At 46.9% G+C, this 14654-nt stretch overlaps 1 protein-coding gene across 1 annotated transcript in view; it reads right to left on the bottom strand.

Moving 5' to 3' along the window:
• The window catches only part of LOC126760564 (protein lava lamp), a 15219-nt gene extending 739 nt beyond the window's left edge, over positions 1-14480 (bottom strand). Inside the window, 10 exon segments of the mRNA XM_050476276.1 lie at positions 1-91; positions 170-281; positions 346-1662; positions 1665-2378; positions 3543-5589; positions 7325-10104; positions 10171-12376; positions 12434-13741; positions 13807-14072; positions 14346-14480. The exon segment at positions 1-91 is cut by the window's left edge and continues 58 nt beyond it. Coding sequence (XP_050332233.1) covers positions 1-91; positions 170-281; positions 346-1662; positions 1665-2378; positions 3543-5589; positions 7325-10104; positions 10171-12376; positions 12434-13741; positions 13807-13878 — 10647 coding nt within the window. The 5' untranslated portion in view covers positions 13879-14072; positions 14346-14480.
• Between the last annotated feature and the right edge of the window lie 174 nt (positions 14481-14654).

Below are 14654 nucleotides of genomic sequence, written 5' to 3'. Positions count from 1 at the left end.
TTGTATCTTTTCCATTTGCCGTATGCGCTGATCGCGTTCCTCTTTAATCACCTTGTCCTTGGAATGATTAACGGTTTGCAACTGAGACAATCTAAATGAGATTATACGAATAGAAATAATTAATAATACAATTTGACTTGTGTTAAGTGTGGCTTGATAAACCGCTTACTTTTGGCTCAATTCAGTGGCTGAGTCGCCGGCGGCAGCAGCCGAGCGTGGTTGACTGAACGCGGCTGCAGTTGGTGACGCAAGCGCGGCGTTATCGGCGGGCGCGGTGGGAGCTAAACGAAAAATATGGTTAACGGAATGTTAACGGGAAAACAAAAACACAAAAATAAAACTCACGCTCGACATAATTTGTAGCCACTTTGATGGCCTCCACTTGGCGCAGCGTATTCGACAATTTCAGTTGCAGTGTGTCACGCTCCTCCAACAGTGATACCAGCTCCACCGTCATCTCCTCGCAACGCATGTCGCGCTGATGCAGCATATAGAGCGCGAAATCTAATTCCGATTTCGGCACAAGTGTCGCGTCGTTGCCGCTGGGCGTATTGGCGGGGCGTCGCGATTCGGGCGGCATGCCGCCACTGATGCCGCTATGTGAGGAGGTGTTTTGAAGTTTGAAGGGATCATATTGTGCCGCTAAGCGCGCATACTCCGCCGAACGTATGGCCAGCTGCTCCTTCAGCGTGACGATTTCCATCTCTTGACTCTCGAGCGCCGCTTGCATCTTCTCGATTATCGCGTCAGCATCCGACTCATGCTCTTCGTTGATGATACGGTGACGTAGTGGCGTGCCGTCTTTGGAGGCGGTGCCGGATGATGTGCCCGATTGGCTAGTCGATACGGAGGCGGGCGTTGACGTAGCGGTTGTTTCAGCGGAGTTGCCCGGCTGTGTGCCTTGCTCGTGCGACTGCGCCTGGCGTTGTGCAGCGGCGGCGATTTCGTCGTGCAGGCGCGCCTCTGTCATTTTGAATTCAGCTTCACGCTGTTCCAAATGCTCGCGCCACATCTTGGCGATTTCGCCGCATTTCTGCTCGACAATCGCCTCCCATTGCGCATTCAACGCGGCGTAATCGGCCGGCGTGGTCGCAGTTGGCGCTCCGGCTCCGGTTCCGGCGGCAGCACTACCGTTCGCTCTGAGCGCCTCGATTGTGCGTCGCAGTTCGGCGATTTCAATGTTTTGCGTGTCGAGCTGCAGCGCGGCTGCTTTCAGCTTGTCTTCATTTTCGAGACTGCTCATGACGTGATTGTTCAGCACCTTCAGCTCCTCTTCCATGTCGTGCTTTTCGCTTTGCAGCGCTTGCAATTGTTGTTCCAGTTGGGTGGTGCGCTCACGCAGCTGCGCGCTTTCGCCATCCAAGTCGCTCTTCTTCGCCTGCATTTCGCTGGTGATTTGCACAGCGAGATTGTGCTCCAGCTCTTGCTTGTCGTCCTCCAAGTTTTTCACTTGCATCTTCAGCAAATGTATCTCTTGATTCTTCGTTAGTATTTCCAGCACCAGCTTTTCCGTTTGGTCCTCACGCATCAAATCCTCAATGCGCTGCTTTAAATGCATTATTTCCGACTCCTTTTCTTGTAATTGCGCATTCAGCTCGTCTACATCGACAGCGCCACTCAAGCTGCCAACCGAAACTGTAGCGCTTGCTTGTTTACTCAAGTCTGTTGCAACACTTGTACGCGCTGCTCCAAAGCTTCATTTTGCGCGCGTAGCTGTTGATTCTCTGCGCTTAACTGTGATGTTTCGGCTTGTTGTGTGGTCACTGCCAACGTGTTCGCCTGTCGCAGTTCCTCATTCGCTTGCAACAGCTCGGCATTCTTTGCTTGTAGCTCCAGTAATTGTGACTGCACCGTTGTCAAATCGCTCTCGAGTCGCGACAGCTCTGCATTCGCTTGCTCTAAGTTGCTTTCGGCCTTCGAAAGCGCCGCCTTCAGTGTTTCTTCCTGCGCACTGGTCGCTGAAGTTGTGGCCAAATTCTGTTCTGCTTGTTGTAAGGCCGCATTTAACTGCTCTTCGCGCGCCTTCAATCGATTCAACTCACCAGTTTGCTCTTCGCACGTCGCGTGCAGCACATTGTACTTCTCTTGCAGCTGATGATGGTCCACCTTCAGTTCATTGTATTTCGCCTTCTCTGCGCTTTCAGTCGCTGTAAAATCGATGTCACGTGCGCTTAGTTGTTGTTGTAATATTTTCTGTGCCTCTTCTGCGCGCTGCACATTTGCTTTTTCGTCCTCCAACAGCGCTTGGAGTTCTTGTCGGTCGACATTGATGTCCGCTATCTCGGCAGTCAGCTCAGCAATGCGTTGATTGAGTTGTTGCTTCTCTGTTTCCCATGTAGATGGTGGTGCGAGCGGGGCGTAGTCCCCATGTGCGCTGGCTATAATGAGAAAAGAGGGAGTGGAATAGTAGTATAAGTATTTACAGGATATTGCCATCGAAGCAGTCTAACGGTAGGTCGGGAAAAGAACCGTTTTACGCATTTGCTTTCGATGACGTGAGTTGGAATGAAGAGGGCTTGTAGAGACCTATCCTGTGCCCGGTCTAGTCTTGACTTATAATAATTTATCCTAGTACGTTATCTAGCATGGAGGACTAGTAACCAGTATTAATCACGGTTTTATTTGAAAAAGGCCTACTAGCCATTTCTAATATGGCGAGAATTTACAAACAGCCTGTTACTGTGTGCGGCGCGATTATCGAGGACTTGGGCTCACATCTGGCTCTCGTATTATATGAAAGTATTTTACAACGCGGTGTGCCAGTACACTAGGAGTTCGAGCCAATCTCGATTTCACAAAGTTTCAACGTAATGCTGAATCGTAAACCCTTAGGGATTTTAAGAGCTCTAGAGCTCTGAGGTACGATAAAATACCTCGATATAATGTCCATCAACATCACAGCAAAAAGGAATTTGGATATCTTTTCTATAGACGGCGACCGGCGTAGAGGTTAGTTGAGGTCAGGTGTATCTGGTAGGCTAATGAGGCACGCATAGACCAGTTTTGGTCCTTTGCGATTTCAGATGGAGCTCAGTTACTAGGTCCATGAAGAGTAGTCATCCTTTAGGATGCCTGCGCTTGACGCGAATTTAACAGACTATGTGGCCTCACTATTGATACCTCCTCCAGAGTATCATACCGTGGGGACCCCAGATGCTTACAGCGTAGTGTTGTCAATGCGGGTCAAGTGCACAAGATATGATCCATTGCTTCCCTGGTGCCTCGCTCTTGACATTTTCTGCAGTCTTCTCGATCTGTCAGCCCCATTCTGCAGGTGTTTGCCGCCACTAGACAGTGACCAGTTAGCATTCCGATCATGTTCCTACAGTCTCTTCTATCGTGTGCCAATAGGAATTTTTATGTACTTCCGATCTACCGTTTGGCACATGACTTTTGCAGTTTTGCAACCAGGTATCTCTTTCCATTGGGTTGTGATTTTCTTTTGATTTTTTCATTTTGCCTACTACTCGGTACAATTTGGGTTCAAAACAAGACCAAAACGAAAACAGAAATTTCTGCTTGGAAACAACTCAAATACTTACCAACAGTCGCTGTAGACTGCGCTACCTCCCGCTGCTGCAGCTGTTGTCCCTCTGAAGTCGCTTCTTTACCAGCCTCAGCATCCGGTCCCCAATCTTCTAACTGATTCACCTTCGTTTGCAATTCTTTTATTCTCGCTTGGTACATTTGCACTTCCATATCTTGGCGCTCCTTCATTTCGGTCATGCGCTCACTGCCTGCGGTCAGCACATCGATGCGTTTCAGTAACTTCTCCCTCTCAACTCCATGCAATTCGTGTTGCTTACGCTCCTCCTGCAAAGTGTTCTCCAGTTGTTTAATTTGTGCCTTAAGCTCGTCTTGTATAGCGGCGTCTAGATCAAAGAACGACGCAGAGGCATCTGCGGATTTGGCGGTCTTTCCTGCGCTGCTCTGCAATTCGTCGATCTTTGTCTTATACTCCTTGAGTTTCTTCATAAGTTTGCCCGATTTTACTTGTAGCTCTTGCCTTTGCTGTTCGCAACGCTCTACGGTTAGCTGCAGCTCGGCAATGCGTTCGGCCTGTTCGGCCAATTGAATTTCTAATTGTTGCTCACGCGGCACCAGAGACACTGGTGCACCCAGTCTACCTGCCGCTGTCTTGGAGAAGTGCTCTTCTTCGGCAGCAGCTTCCTGTGCGCCCCACACGTCACCAAAGTCATCACCCAAATCAAATGCAACCGCGTCCTGTTGACTATGCGCTGTTTGTCCGTCTGGTTGACAAATGTATGCCTTTTCGGGCACAATCATTTCTTCCACCACAGGCACGTTGGACACCGGCGGTATGACGAGTTTCTCAAAGTCGTTAGCACCACTGTTAGCACCGCCGAAGAACATATCCAATGTAGGCACAGCATTCGGCGCGTCTACTATTCCCAAATTCGCTAGCGTGTCTGGTATAATCTGGCTCTCAATCGCCGAGGTGCGCTCCTTCAGTGTTTTCTCGTCCTCAAGCGCACGTCGTAGCTGGCTCAATTCGTCGTCACGCTGTTGCAGCATTGTCTGCAATTGTTCTAAGTTGCCTTGCAACTGCCCAAGACCCATCAAGTCGGTCGCCGCCTGACTATCGCTGTGCACTCGCGTCTCTTGCAAACGCGTTTCCAACTGCTTCAGCTGGTGTTCGCGCTGAGCCAATTCGGTTTGCGAGGCTGCTAATGTGCCCCTTAACTGTTCAAGTTCTTGATGCGCAACTGCACCCGCTGCTTTATGGGCTTCATTTGCCGCAAAGACTTGCTGCAGCTCAGCACGTGCTGCATTCAGCTCTTCGGCGCGTTCTCGCAGCTGTCGTTCGCATTCGCTAAGCGACTGTTGTGTTTCGCGTAAGCGCTCTTCAATTTCCAACTCGCGTTGATTACGCGTGGCCAACTTGTTTTCGAGTTCTTGCGCATGTTTCTCCAAATCGGACACGTTGCGCTGGAGGTCTTCAATAGTAGGCTGTTCTATTGCAGTGTTTACTGGATTATTCACGCTGTGGCTGCGCGCGCCGCTGCCCAGATTGTCAATGGTTCGCACTTGCACGATTTCGTCGAAGGGTGATGGTGTCGCCTGTTCGGTACTGAAGAAAAGTGGCGCTGGTATGACATCTTGTTGCGGTTGTTGCCCAAAGACCGCAGCTGCGGTTGGTGTATTGTTGTAGCTGGTGCTTCGCAGATTCTCAATTTCTTGTTGCTTCGCTGCCAGCTGACGTTGTAGCTCATGATTGCCGTCGCGCGAACTATGCAACTCAGATTGTAACGCATTTAGCTCGTGTTGAAGACGCGCAAGCTGTTCAGTCTTTTCCAACAATTCACGTTGCAAGCGCGCGTTTTCGTCGGCTGGTGGGGCCGTGTGACTTGTGGATGATTGTCCTAGTGGTGGCAAACCGAAAGCGAGTGCAAGTGGATCCTGCTGTGTGGCAGCTGGTTGTTGTGCGGCGGCAGCTGCTGCCATTTGCAGCTGTAAGTTTTGACGCTGATAGTTCTCGATGATAGCTTCTTTCTCGGCAAGTAAATCGGTCAAACGTTTGTTCTCCGTTTCGATGAATACCTGGTCGTCTGTTTGGTTTTGGCCAACCTGGAATGAATTAATAAAAAAAAAGTTGCATCATTCCAGAGTACTAAACTTTTTGGAAACTTTTACGTCTGAAAAATGTATGTTTCGGTAATCATGCTGATCAAACGATTGAGATTCAGTAGGTCCTACGTTGTCGTACATGCCAATAGAGCAGCGCAAGGACGTAAACCTAATATTAGCCCTAACCCAGCAGCCCTTACTCTGGCTCTTATTGGTGCGAAATGGTAAGTTCGTCGATGATTTAAGCTGTAGGTTCAGAAAACTAGCTTTGTTAATGGATCTGGGTCATACGGTAGGTTAATGGTTAGCAAGGAGAATCTTTACATGCCAGAGAAATATTAAATAAGTCTTCTTGAAGACCGCGATTTGTCGATTCCAAGGCGTTCTCAAGATTTGGGACTGTCTCAAACCACAACCTGGCGAATTTTGAGAAAGGATTTGGGCTTACATTCATATAAAATTATTTCCACACAAGAACTGAAGACATTAGACCACCGTAAACGTCGTGAATTTTCTGATTTTGCCTTGGAACAACTTGAAAACTAAAGCGGTTTTTTTAAGAAAACCATCTTCTCTTTACTTTCATCAAAATGGAGCGGTAAATAAACAAAACTGTCGATTCTGGTGCTAAGAAAATTCTCAAATTATTCATGAACAACCATTACATTCCCGGCTAAATTGCGTCGAATACTTTTTCGAGCTGAAGTGTTCTCATCCATCCGGACAACATGATAGCCAGCGTAGCCAACTGTCTTTTAATTCGCAACTGGATGTCAATTTCGTCGTATATCTCGTACAGCCCATCGTTCCATCGAATGCGATATTCGCCGTGGCCAATGCGCAAAGGACCATAAATCTTTCGCAAAACCTTTCTCTCGAAAACTCGTAACGTCAACACATTTTTCGCTTCATTGTCCAAACCTAACACCATATAGCAGGACTAATTATGAGCGACTTATAGAGTTTCACTTTGTTCGAACGAGAGAGGACAGACTTAACTTTTCAATTGCCTACTCAGTCCGAAGTAGCACCTGTTGGCAAGAGCAATCCTGCGTTGGATTTCCAGGCTGACATTGTTGGTGGTGTTAATACTGGTTCCTAAATAGACGAAGTTATCTACAACTTCAAAGTTATGACTGTCAACAGTGACGTGAGAGCCTAGTCGCGGTCCTTAACTACGCCCAACAAATGTTAAGAGGCATAAAGAACTCCTCTCCAAGCAGTTTCTGCTGGGATGTTTTCGTAGAAACAACAACAACAACCACAACAGAAGAGTTTGGAGGTTTGATAATTTCAAGAAATTGTGACATTGAATGACCTCCAGAAGTTGTGATTTAACACTAGTAGACAACTTCTTGTAGGTATTATTTGGTTATTAGAAAACCCTGTATATAGCATCCAATGAGTTCGCGCATGACTCTAACCACTCCTTTGCATACCCAGCGAACCCCACTCATCTAAAACCGCTCTCCCTATGGCCAGACCCTTTCTAAACAGTACGTTTCCTTGGGTTTACCGTTAGACGATTTCGATAACAACCAAAATGAACCTCACCACCCAAGCGGGGATTAGATAACCGCTACAACAACAACAACAGTAGATTAAAAGTCGTTGAGATCATATAGGGAAAGGTAAGGGAGTGAAAGTTCCGAAATATAGTTGTTAAATAGAGTAAAAAAAGAGAGCATAGCCTGAATTCTACTTCACTTAACTTCTACTTCTAGTCAACACTCACCTGCATGCGAAGCGTATCCAATTCTGAGATTTGCGTGCGTAACGCCTGCAATTCCACTTCGTGATTACCCGCTAGTGTTTCGATTTGATGGCGCAAATTATCGATTTCCGTTTTGTCCTGCATCGCCTGCATGCGCAGCTCTTGCAACTCGTACTGATCCTGTTGGCTGCCCTCGTTTTGCAAGCGCAGCCATGTCGCCTCGCGCTCCAATTCCTGCTTAGCCTGTTCCAAGGCGTTCAATGACTCCTTCAAGCGCACGATTTCATCTTTTTGCGCATTGCACTCATCTTGCGCACGCTCCAGCGCTTCGGCGGTGGCGCGCTTGTCGTTATTCATTTGTGCCAATTGCTCGCTCAGCTCACTCTCCAGTTCATCGAGTTGCGTTGTTTTGACGGCCAATTTGGCATCGTACTCGCCACGCAAATGCTCCAATTCGGCTTGCGCCGCGCTGAGTTGCTCGCGCACCTGTTGTGTATCGGCTACGCTGTTCGCTTCGCTTTGCTCACGATATGTGCGATATTCCGTTTCCATTTTGAGATAGTTGTTGTTGAGCTCCCGCAAAGCATCGTGTGCGCGCTCAAGTTCTTCGGCTACAAGGCGTTTCTCGCTGTTCATTTTGGATAGTTGCTCGCTCAGTTCGCTTTCCAACTCGTCCAATTCGGTGGTCTTCACCGCCAGCTTGGCCTCGTAGGCGGTACGCAACTGTTCTAATTCCGCGCGCGCCGCTGTAAGCTGCTCGCGCAGCTGCTGTGTCTCCGCCGCGGCATGTGTTTCGTTTTGCGTGCGATACGCTTGATATTCTTTCTCCATTTTTGCGTAGTTGTTGCTCAGCTGACTGCATTCGGCCTGCATGCGTTCGATACGCTCCTGCAGATCGTCCTTTTCTTCCTGCGCCTGCAGCAGCCGTTGTGCGATGACATCGTCGTGCTCGGATAGCATATTTAGGCGATATAACAGCTCATCTTCCGCCTGCTCGTGCTCCGTCTCGCGTGTCTGCATTTGCGCGCACAAAAGATTCGTCCGACGTTCCATCGAGGCACGTCGCTCCTCGAAGGTGGCGATGCCCTCCTCAAGGCGACAGATTTTCTCTTTATAAGCGGTATTATCTTGCTCGAGTGTCTCTATGTAGGACATATTCTCCTGCAATTTAGCTTGTATGCCATCATGTAGTGTTTCTAGCCGTGCAATGGTTGCCTGGAAACTACTTTGCTCTGCCGCGAAACGCTCGCTTAACTTCTCATAAGCCACTTGCAAGTCGTCGTAGGCATCTTTAGGCACTTGTGCTTGCGTTGGCGCTGCAGTGGCTTCGCTCACGCTGACATTTAGCGGCGGTCCGATGTACTCTTCTTCGGGGCGCGCGCTTAACTTGTCCTGCAGATCTTTCAGTTGCGCTTGCAGACGTTGTATCTGATTGTTGCGCTCCTTAATGACGGCTTTGGACTTTTCGAACTTAATGGATTTGGCTTTCAGCTCTTCAGTCAGCGTTTGTAGACGTTCTTCGAAGGTTTGCACCTTATCCTCTAGCGTTTGCGTGATGTCATCTGCCTGCGTATGGCTCTGCATTTGCCTCTGCAGCTCTGCCACCAGCTCGCTCTTATGCTGGAGCGCTTCTTGTATATCTTTGATGGCGTAAAACTTTTCACGCTCACTTTCGCGCACTTGTATCAACTCCTCTTGCATGCTGTAAATTTCCGCTTCAGCCTCTTGCAGCTTGTGTGTCTTCTCTTCCAACTTTTTCTTCAGCTCCTCGTTCTCTGCATTGTCCGTGTGCGCCAGATCGAGCGCGGAGTCGCCCCAACCGGCGGTCTGCTCCTGCGCGTCGACTAACGCAACTTGCAGCTGCACGATTTCACTATTCTTCTCCGCCAAGCTGCGCTCCAATCCTTCCAATTGGGTTTTCAACCGCTCACTGTACTCTGTTGCCGCGTTTGCATCAGCTGTCTTGGCAGCAACTTGTGTTTTTAGTTCATCGATTTGATTTTCCAGCTGCTTTATGTGGTCAGTGAGTTCTTCATCATTGCCGGCGTCCTGCTGTTTGGTCTGCATTGCCTCCAAACTGCCTTTCTCCAACTGGCTCACTTTGGCCTCGAGCTCTTGGCATTGCGCAGCGCGTTTCTTCAGGTTAGCTGCGTACTTCTTAAGTTTCTCGAGCTGATCTTTGTTGCGTTTCTCCAGCTCTTTATTGCTGCTATCTAGTTTTTTGGTTTCATCCTCCAAACGCTGCAGCTCACTTTCGAGCTGCGGCAGTTGCTCGACTGTGGCGCGGTGACTGTGTAGCTCGATCAACAGTTTATCGACGACCGTCTTCTGCTCCACATTATCTTTGCGCAAGCGTTCAAGCTCTTTGCTGTTACTATCTAGGGTCTCCTGTAAGCTGGCGATTTCATCTTCCTTGTCAATGATGTTATTGGCGTTCTCCTCCATGGTTTTGTACAAGTCGATTATTTGTTGATTGAGCATTTCGATTGTTTCCTGCTTATTCGAGAGCTCATTCACCTGCTCGGTCACAAGATTTTTGTTGATCTTCAGTGCTTCCCGCAACTTTTCGCATTCTTTGCGCAGATCTTCGGTCAACTGATCGCCTGCGGCGGTGAGCGCATGCTTAAGCTCTTTGATTTCGTCGCGCAGCTGCAGGATTTGCTCGTCGCGTTCTTGCAAATCGAGCAGTTTCATATTGTTTTCGTGCTCGTGCTCTTTGTAAGCCTCTATCAGCTGTTGCTTTTGCTCCGTGACCAAGGTTTGCAGTATGTTCATTTCGCCTTCGTAGGTGTCGCATTTTCCTAGAAGAAAACAAAATAGTAATATGATGAATATCAAACGGTTTATATCAAATGTTCATTATTTACCTTCCAACTCCCTCCTTAAACGCGTCAGCTCCTTCAGCTCTTGCTCATGCGTCAAATTCTTATCACTCAATAAGCTTTCCAGCTCGCTTGAGCTCTTCCTCAGCGCTTCCAATTCCTCATTGAGCTGTGTTATTTCGCCGCTGCGCTCTTCGCCCGCGGTACGCGCCTCCACCAACTGCAAGCGTAGATTTTCCACCGTCGATTGTAACTCCACACACTGTTCTTCGTACTGTTTGAGCTCCTCCAATTGCTTTTCTCGTTGCTCTTTAGTTGTTTGATCCTCGGTTAACGCCGGCACTGCCGCGGTCTGCGTCGCCGGCACAGCAGTAGTGTCTGCGTCATCAGCTTCCCGCGCCTCTTGCAGCTCGTGTTGCAGTTCCTTGATACGCTCCTTCAGCAGTCGGTTCTGTGTCGTCAGCTGTTCGTATTCAGCCAAAGCTTTGCCATTGGGCGCCGTCACTGCAACCACCGTCTCTACAACCGTTACCGTTTCCACTGCTGTACTGGCCTCTTTCACCTTCTGCAAGAGTTCGCTGAGTTGTGTGTGCGCATTCTTGGCTTCTTTCGCCAATTTTTTGGAAGCGTTAAATTTGGCATTCTTGTCGTTGGCTTTGCGGTAGATCTCCAATTCGTGACTTAGATTCGTCAGACACTTCTCGCATTTTGCAATGAGCGCAGCATCATCTTTGCTGTCGAGTGCGGCCACTACCTCTGAGGATTTTTGCAGCGAGGAGAGCTCTTGTGAGAGTTGATTGCCTTGCACCTTGAATTCGGCCACCTGCACGGCCAGCTGATCTTTTTCCTTACTCAGCTCCTTGATGCGCTCCTCAAGCTTGATTTTCGCGTCATTCGCCAGCAGCACGTTTGTTTCCATATCTTCCTTCTCACGTGTTAGTTCTTCGACTTTTTCGATAAGTTCGTGATTTTCGGCTGTCAGGTGTTCCATGCGTTCGAGCACTTCGCGTCGTTCTGTCGTGAATAATTCGATTTTATTCATTAATTCAGAGCTTTCCTCACGCAATTTGACCAGACTATCGCTCAGTTCGGGCGCCAGTTCGGTTTGGGTTAACTCATTGACCGAGTTGACGGCAGTGCCATCAAGCTGCTGCTTGTTGTATTCGTCGATTTCGGCGCGCTCCTGCTGCGTTAACCGCTCAACAATTTCAATTGATTCGGCCGAGGAGGATGACTTGCTGAGTTTTTCAATTTTATCCAATAGCTCCATATTTTCTACCATGTAATTCTCCAGTTTCTTGTCAGCCGCTTGCTTTTGCTCCTGCAGTTCAGCCACTTTTTGTTTATGTTCTTCCAGTTCGACGTGTGCTTTTGCTAAACGTTCTTCGAGCTGCTGCAATTGCTGTGCTTGCTCTTCTAATTTCTCCTCTAGTTGTATTTCGGACATTTCCGACTTGACACGCCTCGTCTCCTCACCATCTCTGCTGTCGAGTTGCTCTTGCAATTCGCGCAATTTCTCCTCGGCCACTTCCAGCCGTTGTGCTTGCTCGTATTTTTGCTCTTCAAGCAATCTTACGGTCTCCACTTGTGTCTTAAGGTTCTCTTCAAATTCAGCTATGCGTTCTTCTTGCTCTTCTGTGTTATCCGCGTCGGTGGTCTTGGCGGCAGTATCAACTTGCGTTAATTGCCACTGTCCCTTTTCATCTTCCAGCTCGGTGATCTTCTGTTGCAACTCCTCGCTCAAAGCCGTCAAACGCACATTTTCAGCGTGGAGATCGGAGCTTTTCTTCAGTTTTTCCACCTGCTTTTCGGTTTGTTTACATTTCAGTTTGAGTTTTATCATTGCTTTGTTAGATTCATCCAGTTTTTGCTTCAATTGTTGTATTTCTGCTTCTAAAGCTGGATTGTCCGCAGCCTCGCCACCGATGGAAGAGAATAGTGATTTGCTCTTGCTGGCAGCTTCTAGTTTTTCTTCCAGCACCTTGAAGTTGGCATTCAAAACATTAAATTCGATTGTTTTCTCCATCACTTCCTCTTCCATGCGGCTCATTTTGGTTTGACGTTCCTTAAGGTCTTCGCGTTGACTTTCAATGGTCGATTCGAGTGCCGCAATCTTCTCCGCAATACTGGCGTCGGACACTTCCAGCTTTTCTTGTTCGCTAATAGTTTCCTTAAGCTGGCTATTTTCCACCAAGAGTTTGTCACATTCATCACGTAGTTCTTGTATCTGTTTGGCCATTTCCTCCGAAACCTAGTATGATATTAAATAGTTTACTTGGAAAACTAATATAATTTCAAGTTATTTTACCTGCACGCTGGTTATGTTAACGGGTTTACCAGTTTCTACCACAACAGCTTCTGTGGTGTTCTGTAACTTCTCCAGCACCTCTGCCAAAGAAGCGCACTTCTCTTCACTGCGCTTCAGCTCTTCTTCCACGGTCTGCACTTTCTCATTTGCCGCATTCAATTCCAGTTTCAGTTGCTCTATTTGCTCTTCGTATTTATTATTTTTCAATGTTAGTTCGCACCTGTTGGCCTCCAACATATCGTTTATCTCCTCTAATTCATTAATGCGTACATGCTTGTCGGCTAATTCGTTACGGAGACGTTCAATATCGTTATTCTCCAAATCGGCTAGTTCGGTAAAATCGTTGCTGGTGTCGCCTTGCTTCAGCCGCATGAGACAGAGTTCCTCGTCTTTGGCGCTAACATCCGAACGCGTACGTTCCAATTCCTCTGCTAACTGCTGTGTCTCACCAATTTTGTTTTCAATCTCACTCTGTCGCTCCTGCAGTGACTTCTCCAATTCAACCACTTTATTTTCCAGTTCTTTGAGTTTCTTCGATTCGTTGGCTGTCGTTGCCTCTTGAGTGCCGTGCACTTGACGCTCCTTTTCAAGTTGCTTTTCCAGTAGGCGGCAGCGATTTTCAAGGAACTTTATGCGTTCTCTCTCCAAAGAGAATGGTTGTGACGACAAATCCGTGGCCGATTTGTGTCGCTCACGTGACGTGGGTGAGCGCACCATCAATGCACTGAGATCACTCATTGATTTGCCCAATTCATTGGTATCCTCCAAACATTGTTGCGTCGTGTCGAATTTCTCTTTCAATTGTGAAACAAGCTGCTCCAAATGTTGTTTACTGGAAGCACGCTGAGCCATCAACAGTTTGTTTTGTTCCATTTGCTGACGCAAAAGCTGCACCTTTTCACTGCCTTGCATCGTGCTGCTGGTAAGTGATTTGCTAGAGTCACTGCGATGCTGTGATTTCAGTGGAGTAAAATTTGGTGTGGAAGTCTGCGCGTACTGTAAGGGTACACCAACATTTTGTTCGACGTATGAAAATGAATGCGTTAATTGCGGCGGCCCTTGTTGTTGTGTTGGCTGATGGTAATGTTCCAACACCGGTTCAATTGTTTCGTTCGGCGCAAAAGTGGTGACATTTTCCTGCACTGTAGAGGAATTGGAAGCGGGCAAGCTTTGTCGCGAACGTGCTTTATTTTTCAAGTTTGTCAGACATTGTGCTATATTTTTAACCTTTGCTTGAGTAGTTGAAGTTGATTTGCCATGCGCTGCCTCAGATTTCCGCACAAGCTCCTTTAGTGCCGATATCTTTTTCTGTATTAGGTATATTGGGGATTAGAATGCCAAAAATAAATAAACTTATTAGAAGTAGTATTCACCTGTTGTTTAGAAAAACTCTCCTGTAAATTGCTGATGTTCGCGGCATGCTCATTGGGATCACTGCTGGACATTTTTTATTTTCGTTAGTGGAGAATATTTACTTGCTTTTTAAGTCGATGTTGGTCGTTTCAGTACAATTTCTGCTAATATTAACTGCTGCTATTTCTATATACTTGTCTTCTTAGTTTATTCATGTACGTTTGTTACGTTATTTTTGTTGTATTTGTAATTAAAGAACACTTTAATCGATTTTTGTACATTTGAGCTGATTAGAAAAGTGAAACAAGAAAATATTTAACAATAAATATGAGTGCTAATTAGACATTTTATTGCTAAAAACAGAGATGAAATCATGATAACACTTTTATTTCTGTAACACACACAAACAAGCAAACAAACAAACAATTATACATATGAAGTTGGAGCACTCAATTTTTGGGGCTACTTTTGCCAGAGCAGCAAGTGTATGACGTGTACGTGTTTGCTAACAAGCAATCTTTGTGCGCACTAAAAGTATACTTAACGTCCTAATATTTACATAGTTTTATGCACCAATGCTTCTTCAAGATTTTCCTATATTAATTAACAAATATTGTTGCTAATTTCGATAAATTTACCAATTTTAAAAGACAAAATTTCGGACGACACACAACAAAAATAACTTCCATGTCAGCAGAATCAGAGAACGTATAATATATATACGTTCTCTGGCAGAATTTTCACACTGTCAAAAACTTCGCGTTGCCAACTGTGCCAATTGGAATTCCACTTTTCTTTTTTATTTTGATTTGTGTTTCCGACAATTGGGAATTTTTGTGAAGAAGCAGAATATTTCTAATGGCCGCGA

The sequence above is a fragment of the Bactrocera neohumeralis genome, chromosome 5, assembly GCF_024586455.1.
Source record: "Bactrocera neohumeralis isolate Rockhampton chromosome 5, APGP_CSIRO_Bneo_wtdbg2-racon-allhic-juicebox.fasta_v2, whole genome shotgun sequence".
In the NCBI taxonomy this organism is placed as follows: domain Eukaryota; kingdom Metazoa; phylum Arthropoda; class Insecta; order Diptera; family Tephritidae; genus Bactrocera; species Bactrocera neohumeralis.
The sequence above is the reverse complement of the archived record's forward strand: the minus strand, read 5'-3'. Positions and strand labels throughout refer to the sequence as shown.